This window comes from Pipistrellus hanaki (assembly GCF_964339955.1).
Source record: "Pipistrellus hanaki genome assembly, chromosome: 10".
Taxonomy (NCBI): Eukaryota; Metazoa; Chordata; class Mammalia; order Chiroptera; family Vespertilionidae; genus Pipistrellus; species Pipistrellus hanaki.
In genome coordinates this window covers 38877079-38900392 of record NC_140512.1, presented here as the reverse complement: position 1 = coordinate 38900392, position 23314 = coordinate 38877079, and the positions used below count along the sequence as shown (strand labels likewise).

Genomic DNA, 23314 nt, shown 5'->3' with positions numbered 1-23314 from the left:
GAGAGAGAGAGAGAGAGAGAGAGAGAGAGAGAGAGAGAAAGAGAGAGAGAGATTCTACTTATTGTATGCATCCATTAGTTGTTTTGTATATGTGTCCTGATCTGGGATCGAACCCTCAACCTTGGCATATCAGGATGACACTCTAATCAACTGAGTTATCTGTCCAGGGATGTTAGGGTTCCTTCTAACAACATAGAGTACTAAAAAAAAAAGTCTTTATGTGCAGTACTGGTAAAACAAAAAATGTTAGTGTTTAAATGGATATGTATCTTCATGAAAATGAAGACCCAAGATTCAATTGAAACAGAAATTATATAGTCCACTTCCTTCACTTAATTCATTATATTTTGTCAAAATTACAAGCTAAAGAAAATTACAGACAGATGGGTACTTGAAATATTGTGAGGGACAGAAAATCACTTTTGAAAAATACCACATATGATTGTCTAAGCAACATGCTGTACAACTGAAACTAATACAGAGTAATACTGAACGTCAACTGTAACTAAAACATAAAATTAAAGAAAGAAAAGGTGAAGTGATCCAATAGCAAAAGTTTGTTCTAAAAAAAAAATAAATAAATAAATAAATAAATAAATAAATAAATCGCCAGAAAATTACAAAGAAGAGAATTCCAACCACTAACAAATACACTGCAGTGAATTCTGATGGCACCTAGCTAACCTCCATCCTTCTTGCTTTTTCCTCTTCCTAATAGAAACTAGATCATTAGTTGCAGTATCGATCCTCCCTGGCTCAGCCATGGCCCTAAAGGGCTATCTGAATGGTCATCCCATTCTTCTTTTAACGACTGGTGAAGGCATTGGCAGGCAATGTCACTCTGGCCAATGGGTTATACAGAATGGTTTGCTGGAGAAATTTTGGGTAAAACATCCTTCCTTAAAAAAAAAAAAATACCCAAGAAAGCAAACTTTCTCTTCTACAATACATCTCTGGAATTTATTAGGCATAAATGGATGCAACGCCTGGAACTAGTACGGTCAGCTTGTGACTCCTGGAGGAAACAGCCCTGTCATGACACCAACTCTAAGGCCAGCAGAATGGAGCAGCATGAAGGACCAGCATGCTGGTGTCACTACTGGCCACCTAGGCCCTAGGTCCTAGGGCTGCCCAACTGCCCTGCTGGTTCACTCAGTGGTAAATGTCTTTGTCATTTGTCACTTTGAGTAGAATTTGCTATTACCTGCTGTGGAATAGAACCTAATTCATATACCTACTCCTATGTAACTCACTGTATGCATTCGGGCACAGTAGCTTTGTGAGTGGAAGGGTAAGAAACACATTTTTACAAGATACGAGAATATTATAAAAATTCAAACAAGTTAAAAAAGTATGATGATAAAAGTAAAAGCTCCTCTAACACCCAATACCATGGACACACACACAAACTTTTTCCTGATTTCTTTCTATCAATGCATGAATTCTTCTGGGAAATGAGTGAATAGACAAAAAATGTGCTTTTATAAAAATGATATATTACATATTTGTATTTAAAATTATTAAATATCAATTAATTTAACAATAAAACTATAGTTGAAGGGACTATACACATAATTATAGGAGGTACTATTTAAAAAAAAACAACAACACTAAAATTATGGAAACTATTTTTTAAAAATTAGTGTTTGGAATTCTTTCATTCATTCACTCATTTAGCATTTGGTTGTCCAATCCCTCCTAGTTCTCGACTAGCAGGGTATCCCACTGCATTGCTGCTGATGTCATCCATCATGTCATGAGGGTGGTGGCCATCAACACCGAAGCTCACAGACTGGGCAGACCCCAGGATCTCTTTAATGATTCCAAAGAGTTCTCAAGCAAAAGATCATACCACCTCTCTCAGGCAACGTTGACAATCTCATCAAAAGTGATATTTCCACTTGCTTAATTTTTCTTTTCTTTTTCTTTTTTTTTTCTTCTTCTTTCTGTCTTGTGGTGGTTCTCTGAGGGTGTTGTTGGTCAAAGCGGAGGCAGAAGGCACTCCCTCAATCTGGGCCTGTCCGTTCTGAAAGGTCAGTTTCACCATCACCCTGAGACCCCTCCATCAGCAGCCGCATTGGTGATGTCATGGGCAATTTTTTTGGAAACAGACCCAGGGGGGCAGATCTGGGAGTCAGGGCAGACATGGCACCCACTTCTTTATCAGTGCCCCACAGGGACACAATTTTGATCTCGGGGTCCAACGTCGGCATGGTGGAGGCATCTGGTGTCCAATAAACCTGGATTCCGGACAATCGGAGAAAGCTGAACCTAAGCCTTCACTGAGCTGAAAGCTGGAGCCTTTTTATTTTTATTTTTTTAACTCTCTGTTTCTATTTTAAGCAGCAGGGAGTTGGTCCCTGCTCAGGGAGAAGATATTAACACTTTTACACATTCCTCCTTCTCACCTCTCCCCAATGTCTCATGTTGGTTAGCTTTATGCATATTTTTACATTGCCCTACTTTATAAAACTCGCTTTCTGTCCTGTAACCACAAGCTCATAATTGTTTAAATAGATTCGATGTTGCTCCATTAACCTTACTATGTTTTCTCTACTTCTGAATTCCATTTTTTTTTTTTTGCCTGTAGTTCATCTCTTCATCGTGTGGGTTTCATTGTTGAGCAGTGTAGTGCATGTCTGATAATATCTACCTTGCCTGTTTATTTTCCTTATATTTTAGTAACATCTTGCCACAGTGGAACAGTGGATTGAACATCTAGAACTTCAGAGACTTTTCATTTTCCTCTGGTATTAGATACTGGAAACATTTGATGTTTTGTAAGTCTCACAGATCCCCTTCCTACTCTCCCCCCACCATAGATTTTTGCTTTATCTGCGTGAACCCCTGGAAAATTATTTGTAATTTTTAATTCAATAGCCCAGTTAGGGTATGACTATGTGCTGACCATTTCTAGAAAATCTTCCTAAAAGATGGGAACTCTTTTAATCTGCAGATTTATGTTTTACTTTTTCAGTGAAATGGCCTTTCTTCATTCTTCACAAAATAATCTTCTGTTTAAATGTTTTCAAATATCAATTTCAGGGACAAAAATCATCTTTTTGTTATCATGCCTTTATCTTTCTCATCATTGACTTCTCTCCAAATGCTTTAATTTTCCATTTTCATTCCAACAGATTGTCTCAAGCCTTTCCTCTTTGTTGGTAAAGATTTTCACTGATGTCTATTCTGTTTCCTGCTATTTCTAATGAATATTTTTTGTTCTATAATTATCATGCTTTTTTCATTCCCAATCTGTTTCCCTAGATCTAAAATATCCTTTTTCATCTCACTCTATTGTTTCACATCTCATCTCAGAGTTATTGTTTTACAGGATTTATGTTATTAAATTAGGTACTCTATTTATAAGAACCAACTAGTAACCCTGCACAGGAATACATGTGCCAGTAGCTTGCTGCCGCCCTCCTGTAGCTACCCCTGTCTCCCTCCCCTCATAGCTTGCTGTCTTTCCCCCTCCAGTAGCTCTCCACTGCCTGCTTATAGCTCACTGCCCCACCCTCCTGCTGATCTATGATCTGGTCATTACATGTCAAGTGTCAAGGGGTAATGACCACTTGCATATTAAATCTTTATTATGTAGGATTATTAGACAATTCCCTGGATTCAGTGAGTTGATGTTTTCTTTTTGGTGGCAGCGCTAAGCTTAATGGGGGATGGGTATTACATTGCAAAGAACTATTGATCATTTCCCTAATGTGGATTATTGCTCCAAAGCCTTCATTTCTCCAGAAAGGCAATGTTTGTTCACCTTCTTCCATTTCATTAATTCCCCTTCCAAAATCCTTTCTGCTATTCCTCAGTCACAAGAAACAACAGCAACAATAAAAACAAACAAAACACAACAGAAATGGGAGATACCTCATCACTTTGCCTCTCTCCCAAGTTGGAGAGAATTTTCAGCAAGTTGTCATCTTGTCAGTAAAATTCTAAGGGACTCTCAGGATTTAGGCCCTCATAGGTCTCTCTCTTCTTATCATGGATTCCATCTTTTCCTTGACTATTAGTTTCTGAGGTATATTGCAGTAGGCCAAGCCATTCATTTTCTCTACTCAGTTATTGTTACTATCGTGTGTATGTGGGGGGAGGGCACAGTTACTGCTTATACTATTTTAGGATCACTATATTATCTATTAATGGTGAGAAATTATGCACTCCATTTTTAAAATTTCCCATCTCCAAAATCAAAAGCACCCTTTCAAATTCAGAATGTGGGCTTCTTTTAGTCTTCTTCCTTAAAGGATATAACAATAATGCCTCCTCTGTCCTCCGAAATAACAAATACTCATTCCTGTCCCCATTATGAACGGGCCTATTTATAACTAGCTCTTTGATTACTACCTATCAAATATTCAAATTGATAACAGCCTTGTACGTGAAGATAACCTGAGTTAGAGAACAGCAAAACAGCAATTATGGGTAATACCAGAAGTGATTCTTGACATGACAGGAGCATTTCACAGACTTACATTTTCATAATTAGATTCTGCTTTCCAAGCAGACATAAATGACTACTGAGTTTAAAATGTTCCTTTCCCCTTGACAATACGCACGCCAAGAGGGAAAAGATTCTGAAAAGGTAAAGATACACTTTCCATAAAGAAATTCAGGATTTCGTTCTAAATGTTTTTCTTTTATACACTAAGATAAGAATACAAAGTAAAAATAAACAGAGAAAAAGAAAACAATAAAGAATGAAGACATAGTGAAAATGTGTCTTGTATTGTGAGTGTGTTTTACATTAATGCCGTACAAACACTAGGAAATACTCTCATAATAACGGTTCCAGTATTGTCTGGACAGCTCTGCTGTCCAAAGCATTAAGCGATTTGCCTGAAGCACACCCCTGATCTGCCAGCCACTGCTGAGTGGTCTGGTCAATATTTGCACGTGCTTCTGTGTCTGCTGTATTTATCCCACATATTGGCCCATACAGGCCACAAATGTGCAGACTGGCAAAATATATCACTTATCCTGAACTCCAAGATTCAACATTGTAACGCCTTTTAAATTAAAAAGACATTAGCAGGCTAAATTGAAGATTACAGTTCTACCTAAGATATCTAGCCTGGGTGGGTCAATATTAGGGGAAAAAATGGAACTATATAAAACACTATTCAATAGCATATAAAGATCCCTGGAGAAAAACCTTCTATATTAATGCATAGCATTCAATATAACTAGAATAACAAATAGGAACTCTAAAACAGTGGCTAACAACAAAATGAAACTTTTAAAACAATTAATCACAAGAAATCTGCAGTTGGGATTTCACTGTTCAACTGCATATTCTACAACTACAACTCGTTTGCCTCTGATTATATACCATGCACTGAGGCATCTCACAGAGCACACACCTGCACACACACGCTAGCTACTCTGATTTATATGGTCACAATTTGCACAAGGAAACAATTTAATTCTTATCAGACCAGAAAAAAACAAAAACATAGCTGATTTATTTATAACCAAAGACAACTTTCTACCAAAACAAAAAACAATTCCCCAAAGTGACAAATAAGCTAACTTGTCTGTACTGAAGAGCCAGGAGCCCAGGTTTACACACTAGAAACAGTAATAATAATAATAGAGAGTACACAGTTTAGTAACACGAGGTTACAGTTCAGCCTCACATAAGCCATGAGGGAATCAGGAGGACATCATTACCCTCAAGTTGCAGGTGAGTGAAGCAGCCCCACCGTGGGCTAGCAGCAGAGCGAGCTCTCAGAACACGGACTCCTACAACAGTGCTCTCGCCAGCACTCTGCACTGGTACCGTATCTCTTTTCTCTCTCTCAGACCCAAAGATTCCATCAGTTTCTAAGCCCATCAATCACATCCATGCCATGGTTCCAAAAGGGAATTGAATGAGATTAGTAACTAACCTAAGATAAATACAGCCCTAATTCCCAGATTAATTTAAAGGGCCCCTTTGCCCCTCACATCAGTGACTCGAAGTTTGCTGCACGTTAGGATTGCTTGGAAGAGTTTATCCCAATACTCAAGCTGTTTCCTGTGCAATGAAATCAGAAACACTGGGGCTGGAACCCGGGCATCAGCATTTGTAAAATACTGCCGGTGACCCCAAGTGTCAGAGCCAAGTTCCTCGGGGGAAGCATACAATAAAGACTTGGTTGAGGAGATTAAAATTAAGGACATATTATATGAAACAACATTAAACATTGCACAGCATGATAGGAAAGATGCAAGTGGTTTACGTTTCAGATTGTAGAAATAAATAGAAAGTGGGGTTTCCTTATGTATACCAGACAGACTTGGGAGCTTTGATCCATCTACATCCCTTTTCCTCTCATTGCTGGCTTCAAGGTTGTTTCCGCTGAACTGGCAGCGGCATGGGCTGCCCCCAGCACTGCCCTGCCTGGCACAGGGTTGCTTTGCATAAAAAATCATTAAATGTTGGAAAGATGGACGCTCCCCTGAAGTCCCGGAAAGTTAGATAAAATCACCAGACACTGAGAAACAGTGACGCTTGGAAACACCTGTAGTGAGAACCAGCGTCAGGAGACAATTGCAGCTTTGTTTGGTTTCTATCCTCTGGGGGAAAAAATGCCAAACTTGCATCCCAGAGATGAGGACTAATAGGACAAAGTGCAATCCTAAAAGATATCTGAAATGGTTATTGCGAAAGAGTTGGTCCATATTTGAAAAGTAAAATGCTGAGAAGTGAAACGACCAGTTCCATTCAAGACACATCAGCTGACCTCTCCCCAAGCTCATGTCCAAGTCACAGGCAGGAAGATAATAAAACGCGCTGGCTGACTGGTACAACTGCTTTAGGTAAACAGACACAATCGATGAATAGAATCCCTGTCACTTAAGTGCAAACATGCCAGAGAGTACAAAATGGATGATTTTTGTTCTAATTCCATGGAAAGATTGGGTCCACAGGAGAATCTTGAACGCCTCATCATTAACCGAGGTTTAAAGAAAACTTGCTTCAAACACAGATCCGTGGAGAGTAAGGCGCTCCACAGTGTAACAGGCATCCTGCCAACCTGTGGAATACTTCTTTCCCATCTAGCTCTACCCAGTAAACACTGTTGGATGCTGCATTTTCATCGTGATCTATCATTATGATTAAGCCCACACGGGAACTTAGAAAGGTGAGGGAGAACTTTACATCCAGTTACCGGTAGACGGAACCATTCAGAAGAGAACCAACACAAAGCCCATGATGAGCTGGCTGGAGGGAATAAAGGTGAAAAGCACCGGTGGCAAACAAGGGCCATTGCCTGGAGAGTCTACTCTTGGAACAGACAGAAATCGGTAAAGCTGACAAGCTTTCTCTCATCAGCACGCCTCCTTAGAGGCAAGGGCACAGGCACAGACAGAGAAAGTAGACACTGGAAGCTGTTACTGTTCTTCTTTAAAACATTGCACCTGCATATAACACCTCTGCGGTGTGTTATGCCATTGCATCTGCCTGACAATGCTAGCGAGACTCTCCACCTGGCTTGGGAGAACACAAAAATAACCATCTGCTAATAATAATCCTATTTCATTCTAAATTGTTTCATTTTAGGCTGATGAGGGGAAAAAAAAAAAAGACACGCTAAAACTACCTTCACAACTCTGGAGCACGCACATTTCAGAAGGTAGGTCTATAAATAAACATGCTTCTGTACTGCACACTGTAAACACAAAACCATCAGGCTAGCGAGGGCTGCGATTGAAACGGGAGCCCCGGTATGAACTTACCTGGTTTTTCAAACTCCCATTAGAATAGGCTTCCAATCAGTACCGAGCTCCTTTTTCTAGCTACCCAGTCAGGCAGACACCCCCAACTACATTTGACTTTCTCTCAGTCCCATCCTTCTTCAGAAGCTGGCGATTCCATTCGGAAGCAGCCGGCCCCCAGCAGACTGAACATGCACAGAAACAGTAAGGAAAGGGATCGAAGACAAACCCCACAGTCGCACCAAGAAAACAGCAGCCCGAGCACCAGAAAGCAGCTAAGAGACGTGCGTTTTTTTCTTCTCTGGGCTCCCCACGCCAGCCCCCCTTTCCTGGGTACCACCGCGTCTCAGTGAGGAGAGAGGCTCTTACCTGAGCTGAGCATACTGTGCATTCTCTGCTGAGCCAGGAGCTGCTCGCGTCCAGCCACCCCATCTGAGGAAAAACACGAGTCACTCTCGTAAATGGTCTGCAGCATATTGCAATCACTCTGACTTCAGCTCCATGAAAGATTCATCTCTGCTCTCTCTGTGTGCAGGGGGCCCGGAGCTACCCTCCCTGGGCTGATCCTCCCTCCTCCCCAAGGAGCAACAGCACAGGATCAACTCCCACAATGACTCCCTTTCTGCTCCGATGGACACACACTTTTTTTCCTCCAAAGACCTGGACACTTTGCCCACGTTACCAACCTGTATGCAGAGCAGAGAGGACCCCGGGCAGATGCTCTAGCTCTCTGGAGGTTAGGCTATCCGGGGCACTAAAAGCAGGTGGGGAATTGGAATGTGCTTCAGGCTATTGCTTTGTCAGAGTAAGTAGAAAAATATTAACTCTACCCACGAGAAAGAGAAACCAATGGAACCTGGCTTAAAGTTCTTGGGGCTGCTCGAGTTTCCTGGCCAGGAGCGGCAATCCTGCGCGTGGCTTCAGCTGGTGCCCTTCTCTGTTTGTGTGTGTGTGTGTATGTGTGTGTATCTTCCTCCCTCTCTGGTCTCTCTCAGCTCAAGTTGGCTAAACCTAGTGATAATGCATTTGCATATGAATCAACAACAGCACGGCCCGCAGGCACAGAAATAGAACAATGGTCGGCCTGAGCCAAAAATAGGTCAAGCCTGGCCGAGTGATTGGAGCCTGCATTAATGCATTTAAAAATACCCCAGCAAACCCAGCTGTCCGGACTCTATCTTTCAAACCATAATTCTCTACTGCAGGGCCTTGGGAGCAATTAACTCTTTCCTCCCTTTCAAGCTTGCTTCACACACTGTTTCCACACGAGGGATTTGCATCCGAAGAAAGGAAAGCAAAAAAATAAAATATAAAAAAAAATTAAGAAAACATAATTCTAAGAGGGCAAAGGCACATACATTTCATTGCGTTTTATTTTTGCAGTGTGTGTTTTTGGAAAGGAGAGGAGAGCAGTGCAGAGCTCTGTATTGGTTCTAAAATAATACTGGAAGCTTTTGCTCATAATGTGGTTTCTGCCTCACCCACGCACAGCAATCCTGGCATTCTATTTTTGTTGCCTGTTTCTTTGGCTACACTGCAGTTGGCTGTGGCACTAGAAGCTTTTCTGCCTTCTAGTTTCAAGACTGACAGGAGATTTAGTAGAGGTAGTTTCGGAAAACAAGCACACTCCAGAATAAAATATTTATGAAGGTTGGCTTGATTTTTTTTTTTTTTTTTTTACTTGTTATTTATGTAAGGCAATTGTCCATTTCACAAATCTGGATATGATGGTGGCACCCAATGTCAATTTTATCGCATCCAAACTCTATGATATTTACATTGAAAAGAAGAGCTTAGACCTGAAAATATCCCATCTATTATCAGCCTCTCAGGCCAAATTCAATTTACCTGGAAAAGGAGAAGCAGGTGTGGGTGTTTTCTTACGGATGGATGCAGAATTAGTGAGTGTGTGCGCCACCAAGAAATAAACATGCTGAGCCCCCAGCTGTTCATCTCTACAGTGGTTACCTGAAAAACAGACCTCACTTCTCTAAAACAAATAGCATTTATAAAAGTTGATAGATTCCCAGGCCAGCACACATTGAGGAACTCACCTATACAGCAAATATATTACAATATGTAATACTAAGAATTCTATAGCCTGTGGTATGCACTTATAACATCATTTGTGTATGAAAAATCATTCTGCATCACTGATTGGGTTGCAAGCATCTAGCCACTCCAAGGGCAGATGCAAAAGCGCTAACCCACTGATCATGCTAGCCTTTCTCCCTTTTCTAAATTAAAGGAGTGAGGAAAGTGTCATTCCTAAGGCCCTAGTAGCAACAGAGAAGGGAGAAGCAAAGTCAGAATGTTTCAAGGTTCCCAGAGCAATCCGGTGGAGGAGGGACCTCCCCCAAGGACAGAGTGGGAGGCAGAGAAAAGAGAACAGGAGGACACAGAGTTGGGGTGGGAAGGAGGAAACTTGGTAAGTCATTCAGCAGGTAGCCCACTGTCCAAGAAAATGGCACCAATTTTCCTCCTTTCATAGACTGACTCTTACTTCTTGCAAAATTGTATTTGGGCAGATAAATTACAAGATTTTAAAAAAGAACTTATTCCAAATAGCTTAAGCTAAACAGGAAAATCTTATGTTCCTCTCAGTGGGGGAAAACACACACACACACACACACACACACACACACACACACACACACACACACTTTTAATTCCATCTGGTATTACAAGTGAACTTCCACTCAATTAAGGGATTGGTATATAAGATTCAAGGGATGGAAATACCATGGATATGGCAATTTACTTGGCAATGATGTAACCAGCCATAGCATTTAGACCTTGGGCATTGAGAGATTGTCTGCAATGGTGTTCGAGTTCTCGGTCCCCAGGATGCTGAGGAACCTGGGAGCTGACACATGCCCCATGCCACAGCCAACTGCAATGTAGCCAAAGAAAAGGTTCTTCCCACCAGGGTGGCCTCACGTTTATGAGTCGAAATTTGGGTGTGTAAGATTCATTTTGAACAATTTCTTGTTTCATTAAAAAAAAATAACTGAAAACCATTCATCTAGTACAAAGGAGCCCCCTATTTTATACATGAAGAAAGTGAGAAGACTTGGGGGAGGTTGGAAAAGTACTCATTGCTGTTATTATGACGACAGAGTCTTGCTTAGTCTCTACTAGCTCATCTCTGACTAAGTAGGTGTAGTCTTCATGTTCTCTAGGTTGCCACCTTGTCCCTTATTTATATGATGCACACAATTATCTGAGACATTCAGGATACATGTGAATAGTACCCACTGCTGAAAAATGGAACCACTGCCTCATAGTGTTAGAGTGGTTATGAAGAGAATAGGCAAAACTAGTGATAAACAGCTGATGGATAACAAAAGTCCCTGTATTGATATAATATACTCATATATCTTTCAAACTTTTAAGTTTAAATTATATCCTCAAACTGCAAACCTCTCCAAGCTTTTATAATCATAAAAAATAAAACTCCAAAGAGTGACTTAGTAATTATCCTATTTCTCAGAGGTTCCAAGAGAGGGCATTCCACATAAGATAGTGTGAATAATGTGCTTTCTTCATTTTGACTAAGTTATTTAACTTGGGGTCTATTGCATTTCATCCCTGCATTATTTCAGCTTTATTTTTCAATCACCAGTCTTATCTTTCAACTCTTGGTAATAAAAACTCAGTGTAGAGTGAAAAGACGTTGGCCAATTACTATAAAATAGATATTACTTGTTTCTGAAAGGAAAATTTAGAATCATTAAAACAACCACCAAGTACACTGATTACTGCAGTTTCATTATCCAGGAACTTAAGTATTTAGAATTTTGAGTTAATTTTTCTCATATTATCTCAACAATGGCAGTAAAGAAATATGATTAGGTTTCTTTAAGGACATTTACAAAACTAATTTACTGACTTGGAAAAAAAGGATATTAAAGGTTATATTATAAAAACCATAAGAACAAATTCACATGTCAAGCTAGAATAGATAGGCGTTCCCTCGTTTATATCTCAATATAATAAATTTTAATTTAATTTAATCAATATTTTAGAAATTAATCTAAATATTTTTTGCATTTCTTCAAATGAAAATAATAGGGGGGAATGGTTTCCAGTTTAATAGAAAATGGGAAGGGAATCCAATCCTAATGCAAAATGTGATTTAAAAGTGATTAGGGCCCTGGTTGGAGTGCTCAGTTGGATGGGCTTAGTCCTGGGCACAGACTGGTTGCTGATTGGACTCCAGATCAGGGCACATGCCTGGTTCGAGGCTGGATCCCCAGTAGGCATGTGCAGGAGACAGTTGATAGAGGTTTTGCTTTCACATTGATGTCTCTTTCTTCGTCTCCCTCTCCTTTCCTCTCTCTCTCTCTAAAATCCAAGAAAAAAATCTTTTAAACACAGTGACTATGGCCCTAGCCAGTTTGGCTAACTGGACAGAGAGTTGGCCCAAGGACTGAAGGGTGTTAGGTTTGACTCCAGTCAAAGGCACATACCTCGGTTGCAGGGGATCCTATTAAGAGACTAGTGACATTGAGTAGGACACTAATATAATGTTCAACATCTAATATTCCATTGATTTCATTTTAGCATATCTTATTAAAATCTCAGTAATTAATTTTACTTCTTGCATTTACTTTTCTTGCCTTGTCACCATTTCACAGGATAGAATAACCAGTGATAAAGCTCAGGCAGCAGACTGTATCAGAAATTGTCTTACATGGTATAATTTGAGTGAAAAACTTATCAAATATTTTTGAGTGAACAGAGTTTCAAATTTTTTTTGTGTGTGAAATGTCTTAAAGATGTTGGCACTAATGAATCAACATAATAATGCATTTGTGTAGGTCTAATAATTGCAGTGATGGCTGAGCTTTTAGAAAAGTCTGATTATCAATTGCATTGCCTAGTACCATAGGTTCTATTTTTTTAATTGGTAAATTCCATTGATTATACTATTCTGACTCAAAATTTCTAAAATACAGCTCCAGACTCAACCTCCTTCCTGACAAAAGTCACTTGAGAAATATATGCATATAAGTTCTTTGGTTGATCTCTTCCCACCCACCCCTGTCTTTCCTCTGATATTTATCAGTCTGTTCGACCCTTCTACAATATGTCTCTGACCTATTGTATTCATCAGTTGATATTTTTCATTAGATTCCACATATGAGTAAGGTCATGTGATAATTGTCTTTCTCTGACTGGCTTATTTTGCTTAGTATAATACTCTCCAGATTCCTCCTTAGTGTTTCAAATTGTAAAAGAGCCTTCTTTATTTACAGCTGCGTGGTATTCCATGGTACAAATGTACCACGGCTTTTTATCCACTCATTCTACTGATGGGCAGTTGGGCTGTTTCCAGATCTTAGCTATTGTAAATTGCTATGAACATAGGAGTGCATATATTCTTTCTGATGGTTTCAGGCTTCTTAGGATATACTGGGTCAAACAGCAGCTCCATATTTACTAGCAACATTTTGAGGAAACTCCATACTGTCCACACTGTTTTCCATTATAGCTGCACCAGTCTGCATTCCCACCAGCATTGATTCTGAAATAACAACCAACCTTGACTAACCATCCTATGTTTACTGAACTTTGTATAGACCAGATATTATGGGACCAGAGGCTCTGAAAAGAAGTCTTAGTTTTAAGACAAAATACCACTTTTGGCTACAGAGCTATAAAAATAAAAACTCTGAGAGAGTCCCAATTATGTAAAATTAGCATTCTGATCTTGGCTATTTGTTATGCTTTTAATGTTTAATTTTACATTACTCTATGAGTAAGCCTCCTTATATAGCTGCAAATTTGATCTTGATCATCTTGGAAACAAGTGGAATTCTGATCACCAAAATTAATAGTCATATATAGCATCTGGATAAATCCTACATTTGAGAGGTATGATAAGAGTAATTTCCATGTACTAATATAATTTACTAAGGCAGATATTAAAAAGTCAACCTAGAGCTTTTTATGTCATTTCCCACCATAAAGGTCAAGTTGATATTTACCATACCAAACCATTTCTATCACCAAGTTAAATCAGGAGCATACCAGAAGGCCTGCCTCTGAAAATAGTAACATTTTTAAATGTTGCAATTAAATTCTGACTTCATAATTCCATCTAGTTGGGTGCCAACTACCAAATTTAAGAAATAACAAAACCCAACACATACTTTACTTATTTTTCACTGATCAAAATATTTATAGTAATGGCATATAACTAAAGTACAAACATTTGCAATTGGCCACATCACTAAGTATATCAGAGATCTCAGGGGCATGGAATCTTCTTCCATGTTCCAGCCACAAGAACAGAGAATAATGAACTCTCAGGCCATTCATGTTCTCATAACAAACCCGACTTAAGAACTTAATTCCTTTACCTTCTTTATCAAACTTCATGCCACAAAAAGTTTCTAGATTTTACCCACACAAATCTTTCATTTCCCCATACCTTTGCTTATGTTGTCCCTCTATTCGAGAATGCTCTTCCACTGTTTTCTATCTGAAAATTCTGTTCAATTTCACCTGACTAGAATGTCTTTCTTTGTCCCTTAAAATGTTTTAAACCTCAAAACTTGTGAAACAGACTTGCTTTTCGTCTACACTTGCCAGTCAGGTATTTTTGTAGTCTTTTGTTTTAACCCTTTCCTTCCCTTTATTCAAGTATGACATTTACAGGTTTTCCCTTTCATCTCACAGTAAAGCCTTGCATTTGGTAAGTTCACAGAAGGGAATACACAGCCCTAGTTGAGAACAGAAGTGGTAAATCCATTTCATTCTTCAAAATTCTGCCCAAACTACCTCCTGGGGAAAATTCCTGGGACCGAAGCAGTCATGAATGAGAGGACCTAGCTATCCTTACTTCTATCATAACATCAACCATTGGATAGTTTAATTGGTTACTTATCTGGTTCCCCACACTAGACCTCAGCAAGCCAAGAACAGAGAAATGTCATTCATCTATGTGCCTGTTCCACATTGCCTAGCCAACCATTAGCACTCTACATATGTTGGTTGAATGGATATATGTGAATTATGTAAATGTGCATGATGTGTTTGATATTTGTACACTTAATTGCAACCTACAAATATCTTCAATCCACAATCCACCCCCACAGCTAATATTTTCATTACAGACTCCAGGGACTGTTTAGCTAAAATCAATAACATTAGTTATTTGACCTGAAACTATAACAATATATGTTATTTTTTTTCTTAATGAATTGGGGAATGCTGTCTTCTTATTTGGCTATATATGAAGGAAATTCTCAACAATGTTTCTCATAAGTATAAGAGACCCTTTGGAAGCCAACTTCACTTAGTTTAAATTACAGACTTTTTTGATTATTTAAATTTGCACAAATCTGCCTTGATATGATGAACCCCATCCGAGTTAAAGGAAACAAAAATCTAGGAGTAATTAGTGGTCTGAAGGCTAAATAACAGGGAATTTTCAAACATAAGTTAATGTCATTGCCCGTTATAAGTTAGGGAGAAAACATTAACAGGAAATAACATCTAAAATCTCAAGGTGTTAGCCCTAGGCAGTTTGGCTCAGTGGATAGAGCACATCAGTCTGTGGACTGAAGGGTTTGATTCTGGTCAAAGGCATGTATCTCGGTTGCAGGCTCAATCCCCAGCCCTGAAAAACGTATTATAATTTTTTCTAATAATAAAATTAACTTGAAACTTTCACTTTTCGTTTTCTCCCACAGAAACCAGATGTCAATTTTTTTCTTGCCCCAAACCTAAGCACATGTTCACTACCCACTAGTATCCATACTCTTTTCTCTTTTTTTTTTTTATCTTTCTTTGTAGTATACATCAAATACACAAGTTAGTGTTTTTTACTTTTGACTAATTTTTTTTTTAACTGGGAAAACTATAGCAGCAGCAAAAGTAATACTTCTGGTCAATACCTTAAAAAAATACAATAGCCTTTTTATGTTTTTAATTTTAAGGGTTTCCCATATTTATACAACAAATATTGTTTCCTTTGACAACTATTGGATCTTTACTAAGGCTTCTGGGAAGAAGGGTCTTGGGTGTTCGTGTGAAGTGAGCCTAACCAGAAGGGACAATGGGGCACACCTGGTGTCAATGTTTGCTCTGTCACACTCTGTTCTTGTGGCCCAGAAATAGGAATCATGTCTTTTGGATTCTAACACTCCATCCTTGAAAATGTGCCACGCTGCTCCAGAAAAAAATAAATAAATAGGGCTCAAAGTGAATTGTGAAGAAATATATCACAATTATGAAGGAAAAGTATTTCTTCATAAAGGCATGTTTTTAATCCTCTAATAGATTGACTCTTCATCTTTCACATTGATTTCTAATATTTACGTAGTAGAATAATGTCTCAAATATTTAGTGCTAGAAAGTAGCTGAGATCAAGTAAAAAAATACAAACAATACCCACATACGGGTCAAATAGATAAAAACACAACAGAAAGACGGGGCATGCTGGCATTCATTACAAAAGATCAGGTCCATGGTTTTGCCCCTGTTTTGAATTCAGAGCCCGTTTCTTCTTTCCAGAAAGAGCAGGGTCTGATCTTTTCCATTGCTTAGCTTTGCAGATAAATCGCAGAGCTCAGTCAGAACTAGAGAGGCTCAGGGATACACACTGCAATAGGTAGAAACACAAAACCCTTTTAGAAATGCTAGTGGGGAATACCTGGCACTTAAAATGACTCACAGGCGATTACAGATCCAGAGCCTAATCATTTTAATGCAAATAATAGCCAGGGTCTTGACCTGGGGGAGTAACAACCAGACATAAACCATCACGCCATACTGAGGTCTGTCCAGGAGAGAAATTCCAGCGTTCAGACTATTCAGAACCAGAACTTGAGGCTGGATTTGGCTCCAAAAGATAGAGGTGGGATGGGAGCTGAAGATTCGTGTCAGGACTCATCATTTCTCAGACGTGACTTTGCTTCACTGTATGCAATGAAATAAATCATGATGCAGGTATATTACGTTAGATCATTTTGTGATCTTCCTGAAGCTTTGTGATAAAGAGAAATTTTCTAGGTTGTATCATGGATGCTGGGATAAAGCCTGACTACTGGAGACAAAAACTCAGGTACTCGAGGGAAACAGAATCCAGTAGAACCCTCATAGGACTGTCCAATAGTGCTCAGTCATTCATTATTGTTGGGTTAAGAATATGCATTTGAGTGACCCAAAAGTAATATCCTAATAAGTTAAGTCCTTTATGTATAATTTTTAACATCATGAATGAAACAATAAGCTCATAACAATACATGTATGTCAGTGAGAACATAATAATTGCATTTCAGAAAAAAACATGATTTATTTTTTTAATATATTTTATTGATTTTTTACAGAGAGGAAGAGAGAGGGATAGAGAGTTAGAAATACCGATGAGAGAGAGTCATTGATTAGTTGCCTCTTGCACACCCCCTACTGGGGATGTGCCCACAACCAAGGTACATGCCCTTGACCAGAATCAAACCTGGGACCTTTCAGTCCAAAGGCCAACGCTCTATCCACTGAGCCAAACCAGTTTCGGGGAAAAAAACCCCACATTATTTCATTAACTATGTGGCCTAAATAATTACTATACGGGATGAATGGGTTATTAGCAAACTGTTCAAAACCTATCTTATTTTGTAATGTAGCACAATCATCATCATCTAACATTATTATTTATATTTATCATTATTAATTGGGGAAATAAGTTGGCCTCTCATTCCCCCAAAATAAACAAATGCCACAGCTCAGTTTGGCCAGAGGCTGCCACACTGGATGGACAAATGCACAGAACAATACATTTGTGAAAGAGCAATGGTGCAGAGCCAATGAGAACTAGAGTGTGGAGGCAGGGGTTGTATTTCTGTGGGCCTCAGAGGACATGCCTCCTGCCATGAGCCTACTGCATCATGGCTGGGACTCACTGGATCAGGCACCAGTTTTTAATTTCTTAAATACAGTTACGGTACCATGGCTCATGCAGGCAACACATAAGTCCAATTGGTAGCTTTTTCCTTTCCCTTTTACTGAAAGTTATTATTATATTTCTAATCTTCTCCTTTCTAATGCCTGGAGAAAAATCACTCAGGAACCAACATCCACTTTATAATCTTATTATCTATTTAGCAATGACATCTGATTTGATTTTTGTTACAGGAACATGAGTAGTAGCAGAATAGACTGACCATCTTAAAACTTTCTGTATTTCCTCTCCCTCAGTCCATTGCTCTGACATATTTCCAACCCACCGCTCTACCTTTGAAGGACTCCTCCAGATCTAGCTTCTGTGTGCCGCTTTCTTTCCTACCCACCTTCCTTCCTAAAACTGCCAAAGGGGCCTGCATGGCCAGCGGAAGGAACTCCTACCGCAGGCTCAGGTTGTCTGGCCTTAGAATATTTCAACTAAATTTCAGTTTTAACATCTTATTCTGTATTGGAGGCAATACGTGCCTAATCAGCCTTCAAGACAATGTATTATTGGTTCAAATATAAACAAATAAGAGAGATAACAGAAGATACCAATAAACATTAGGCCCACATATATATGAAAACTATATATATGTTAATACCATAGATAAGTGAAGATTTTCAATAAATGGTGCATGTTACACTATTAGATCTCTAGAAATTAGATCTCTATATTAAACTATACACATATACATACACACACACACTTGCAAAATCAAGTCCAAGTAGATTAATAGTCTATATTACAATGAGTAAACTTTACAAGTTTTACAAAAATATATATAAAAAATCAAATCCTCAGATTAGGGATAAATTCATTAAGATACAAGAAAAACGCAAGTCAAAAAGGAAATGATTGATAACTATGACAAAAGAATACAATTGTGCAAACACAACATTAAAAATAAAATTAATGACATTGGGAGAAAACATTTTCAGTGCATTTAATCAACCAATTATTAGTATTCAGAATATAGTATTTACAAATCAGAGAAGATATAATCCAATAAAATAGTAGGAAAAATATAAAAATAAGCACGGAAAAGGAAATTCTAACATCCATTCTAAGTATGAAACATTCAAAATTACTAATAATCATGGAATTAAAAATTAGTCCATAATGAGATACAATCATAAATCCAGTGGTTTGGTAAAAATAAGTCTAATAACAATACTAAGTATGATAAAAATATTGAGTAAAAAGAACTCTTACACATCCATAGACAAAGTATATTTGTTATAAGCATTTCCTTTAAGGATTTTCTGGGAAAGGGGTGATCCCATTTCATGTGAAAACACTTTGTATTTTCAGAGAAGAAGGGAGGGGGAGAGAGAGTTAGAAACATCAGTGATGAGAGAGAATCACTGATTGGCTGCCTCCTGGAGGCACCCCACTGGGGAATGAGCCTGCAACTGACATCCCTGGAATGGAACCATGACCTGCTGGTTCATAGGTGGATGATAAACCACTGAGCCACACCAGCCAGCAGCACTTTGTTTTTTCTAAAGCAACCAAATATTCTAAGTAAAATCCTAAATTGAATCTTGACTAAGCTTACTTTTTTTTCTCTCTCTTTTCTCTTTTTTGTTTAATTCAAACTAAATATGTTCTTTTTGAGAGTTTCTCATTGTAATTCTGCTGTCAACAATGAGAAATTACGATGGCACCTGATATAAAAGTTGATTTCCAAATTAAGTCATGTAACAGAAAAGGAAAGAGCTAATGTGAGGCCCATCATCTCAAGAGTGCAGCACAGAATTAGTAAATGCATAAATTTCTCTTAAAAGTACAGTTTCTTTTCCAAAGCTGACTGCTACTTCAAGGAAAGCGTCATGTCTGTTGATAGCCCTCAGGCAATTAATGTACTCACTGATCTTTGTCTGCAGTGTCAAAAGCAAGAATTGTTAAATGCAGATACCCTGTTTCCCCAAAAATAAGACAGTGTGTTATATTAATTTTTGCTCCTAAAGATGTGCTAGGTCTTATTTTCAGGGGATGTCTTATTTTTCCATGCGCTAGGTCTTATTTTGGGAGGATGTCTTATTTTCGGGGAAACAAGGTAGAGTCTTGATAGGAAAACTACTGGAGCTCTTATTTAAAATAGCTAAGTAAATACACCACTAGAAGACAGAGAAGAAGATAGTTATAGTCTGTGAAAGGGTATTAATAAGTCAAAGAAAATGAGTAAGTATTCTATAATTCTCTTTATTCTCATGAATGTTTGAGATAATAGAATTTGAGAATAAAAACAATTTTTAAGAACCCACATACCATTAAATTCTGGAAATCTCACTGTTAAGCTTCAAAGATTCATGAATGCTAAGAAATGTGACCAGAAATAAATGTTGAAGCCATCTCAAAGCATTTAAATTATAAAAATGTATTTAACTAAGAAAAGAAATATTGGCTCCATATAGACACAATTTGATCCTAATAAATACACCATCTCATCTATATTTGGTACATTCAGGCTTCTAAGTCATCCAATAAATATATACGTGTGTTTGTTTACTTGTTTTTACATCCTCTGCCAACTCTGGTTGAGAAATGTTGACACACTGGACATTGGGCTCCCCTGAGCAGCTTTGAGCCAAAGATCGTCAGTTGTTAAGCTGTCAGTTCATGGGACCACATTGGCTCTCAGAGCTTATTATTGTTTATACCAGGGGCCTGGTGCACAAAGATTCATGCACATGGGTGGGACCTTCAGCCCTGCCTGCTCCCTCTCCAATCTGGGAGCCCTCAGGGGAGCCCTCTCCAATCTGGGAGTTTCTATTTGTCTTTGCAATCATATGAGCGAATTGTCTGAGACCCCAACCCAGTTTGGTTTGTTGCTCACAGAATAATAGAGGCTTTTTTTCCCCCCTTTGCTTCATTGGTGGAGATTTCCTGGAAGTTTTAGGATATCTTCCCTTTAATTTTTCCTAGACACTCTGAGATTACTTATGTCTCTCACCTTTGCTTTCCTCCATCCCTCACTGCAACAATAATTTGCACCAGGCTCACTTTGCTCTAGTGTTTAGGAGTTCCATCTGCCACCAGAACTATGATTCTCAGCATTCCTGGTGCTCCCTGCACTCTGGGCTTCTGCTTCTAGTCCTGGGGCTTCAACCAGAACTACTATTCCCAGAATTCCTGGTGCTCCCCACCCTCTGGGTTTTCCCTTCCTGCTCTGTCTCTATCCCATGGCCTCCTGCTCTGCCAAGTCCACCAAACCACCAGCTCTCCCTCTCTACTCTCCATCTGGCAGCTTGGGGAGCCAAGTTCCCCAAGCTGCTCCACTCTCAGCCCAGAGCCTGTGTATGCAAATTAACCCTCCATCTTTGTCAGGTTAATTTGTATACTCACTCCTTATTGGCTGGTGAGTGTGCCACAGGTATGGCCAATTTACATGTTTTTCTTTTATTATATAGGATTACATTAAGTTCTTAGAGAACAAACTCAAAGAAGATAACATACAATCTATTTTAGTTCCATCAGTTGACTTGGATATAATTAATTACTTTAATCTATTAAATGAATTATCCATAGGAGAGAATACCATGTTATCTTTGCATAGAGAGGAATATTGCCAGTGCTTACCTAAGCTCTGCCCTGGGGAAAGGGTGTTCAGTCCCAGAGGTTGGTGAATTCCTATTATTAGCAATAGGAAGTCCTATTTTTCTTAGCAGCAGCATGTTTTTTCTGGGAATTATTAGGTGAAAACCCACTTGGCATAAAAGATCAGATCTCCAGGTGGCAAACTTAAATAGCAAAACTTTGAAAACAAGAGAAGGGGTTAGCTAATTGCAGGCTTTGCTTTTTTGGGCAGGAATACAAAAAATGGAACCAGAGTTGAATTGCTCAAGACAATACAATATATTCCAGGGACTGTGTAGACAAAGAATGGGGGCAAAGGGGTGGAAACACCACAAAAAATATTGGCTCCTAGGGAGAAACATTAAGGGAAGAAACTAGATATTGAGTGGGGGTTTTTAAATGAAGTTTTACTTTGTGGTATTATTCATTAGGCTGTCCTCTACAGCAGTCTAAAATATTCACTAATGCTTTAAACCTCAAAGTCCATGGAGTTAAATTTGCCTCTTGGGGTAATGAAACAAAGTCCAGAAACCATCAGTGTGGGGCCAGCCTGAGGCTCTCTGAGGTGGTCTTGCCACATCTGGGTCACCAAGGCAGGTCCATCTAGTCATCCTCGCCTCATGTTATTAAACATTCAAACCATATAACTAACAAGCATGGTTTGCAGTCAAAATTCTGTCACCAACCTTCTAATTATAATCTGGTTTCCAAGAATTTGCTGGTCAGAGGTCGTGAGGGTACTGTCCCCTGGAGTAACACTTTTCACTGGGACTATTCGCTGGCATTCTGGTTAAATTCATTTGTCTCAGAGGGGGATGCTGATGGGAAATTGCCAGGTAACACCCCCACTGCAGAGACACGCTAACAGACTCCTGTACTTGATAGGGCTACCTATTGAAAACTATCTCTAATCTGTATTTTCTGAAAACTTTCCCCAAGCAGAGATGCATCATTTCAATATGATACCAGCATCCAAAATCACAATGAAAAAGTTCAAGTTTGGAACTGTAATAGAGAGAATTCTTGATATCAAAGAAATGGTCTATCATGGATAATGATGATGGAAACACACAATGGGAGGGTTGCCTTATAAATGTACAGTTGGGTTTCAAGACAGGAGACCTAACTGTGCTATAAAAAAACACTCATGCAGTGGGGCTCTATTGCCTATCACTGTACCAAAGAACATTCCAGAGGAGGGCGTTTTTCCGATTTCATGCTGTAAAATAAATAATGCTGAGATCACAAAGGGGTGCTCAGGAACATGAACCATCTTGCTGCATTTTGCTGGTATTTTCTATTTGTGAAAGACAGAAGCTGGAGCCTAACATAGTCATTCCTGAAGAAAATTTCCCTGCAGTGAACAAAGCCCTTTTGTGCTGCTGGTAAAACATGACTCCACTAAGGCAATTAGCCGCTTTAAAAATAAACTAATTCATTTTGGAGATCTGATGTATAATTACGCAGCTGCATGGACTGGGAAGGCATGGTGACTGGCTAGGGTGTTCGCAAAATGAGAAGAAAATGCATCTTCATGCTGACAGCGAAAGCATTGATTTGAAGTCCAATTGCCACCTTTGCCTTGTGTGGAGCTATAAAATGAACCTCTTTCTAAAATAATACCTCAAAAATTCTGATAATGATAGTAGGATGTCTCTAGGGACAGAGGGGATGGTAACTAAAAATAATTATCCAGAGCATTGCTTCTAAGAAGTTTAGCTTCCTCTGAAAAAATTAACTCTTAGATCTCCATGAAAACATAACTAAGAGAAAGTAACTTACTCATGCCATAGAAGGAACTGCTCCGGACTAGTTCCGGAAGCAGATTGGGTGAAATGACACTTAGTGTGGGGTCATGGGCGGTGGCAGAAGAGCCAAGAGGTCTTGGTCCCCTTGGCAGAGGTTTGTTACTAAAGCAGCAGCTTCCTTGGGGGGGGGGGGGGGGGGGATGGCCTGGCCATTCCCCACACAGGATCCTTCCGAGATCTGTTGGGCAAAGGGGACCTGATCATAACACTGTACTTGGCCTTTACTGTCGCCTGAGCTTCTACAAAACACACAGGG

General features: G+C 39.0%; 1 protein-coding gene across 9 annotated transcripts in view; it reads right to left on the bottom strand.

The window, feature by feature from the left end:
* Positions 1–23314, bottom strand: part of HDAC9 (histone deacetylase 9) — an 814141-nt gene that overhangs the window by 443144 nt on the left and 347683 nt on the right. For 4 of the 9 annotated variants that reach the window (XM_084896713.1, XM_084896717.1, XM_084896714.1 and 1 more), the window contains exon 3: positions 8086–8148. In XM_084896713.1, the coding sequence (XP_084752839.1) occupies positions 8086–8148 (63 nt within the window). Of the gene's footprint in view, positions 1–7737; positions 7960–8085; positions 8149–8402; positions 8471–8550; positions 8700–23314 lie in introns of those variants that run through there. The other 5 variants (XM_084896715.1, XM_084896716.1, XM_084896721.1 and 2 more) reach the window with 5 other exon arrangements.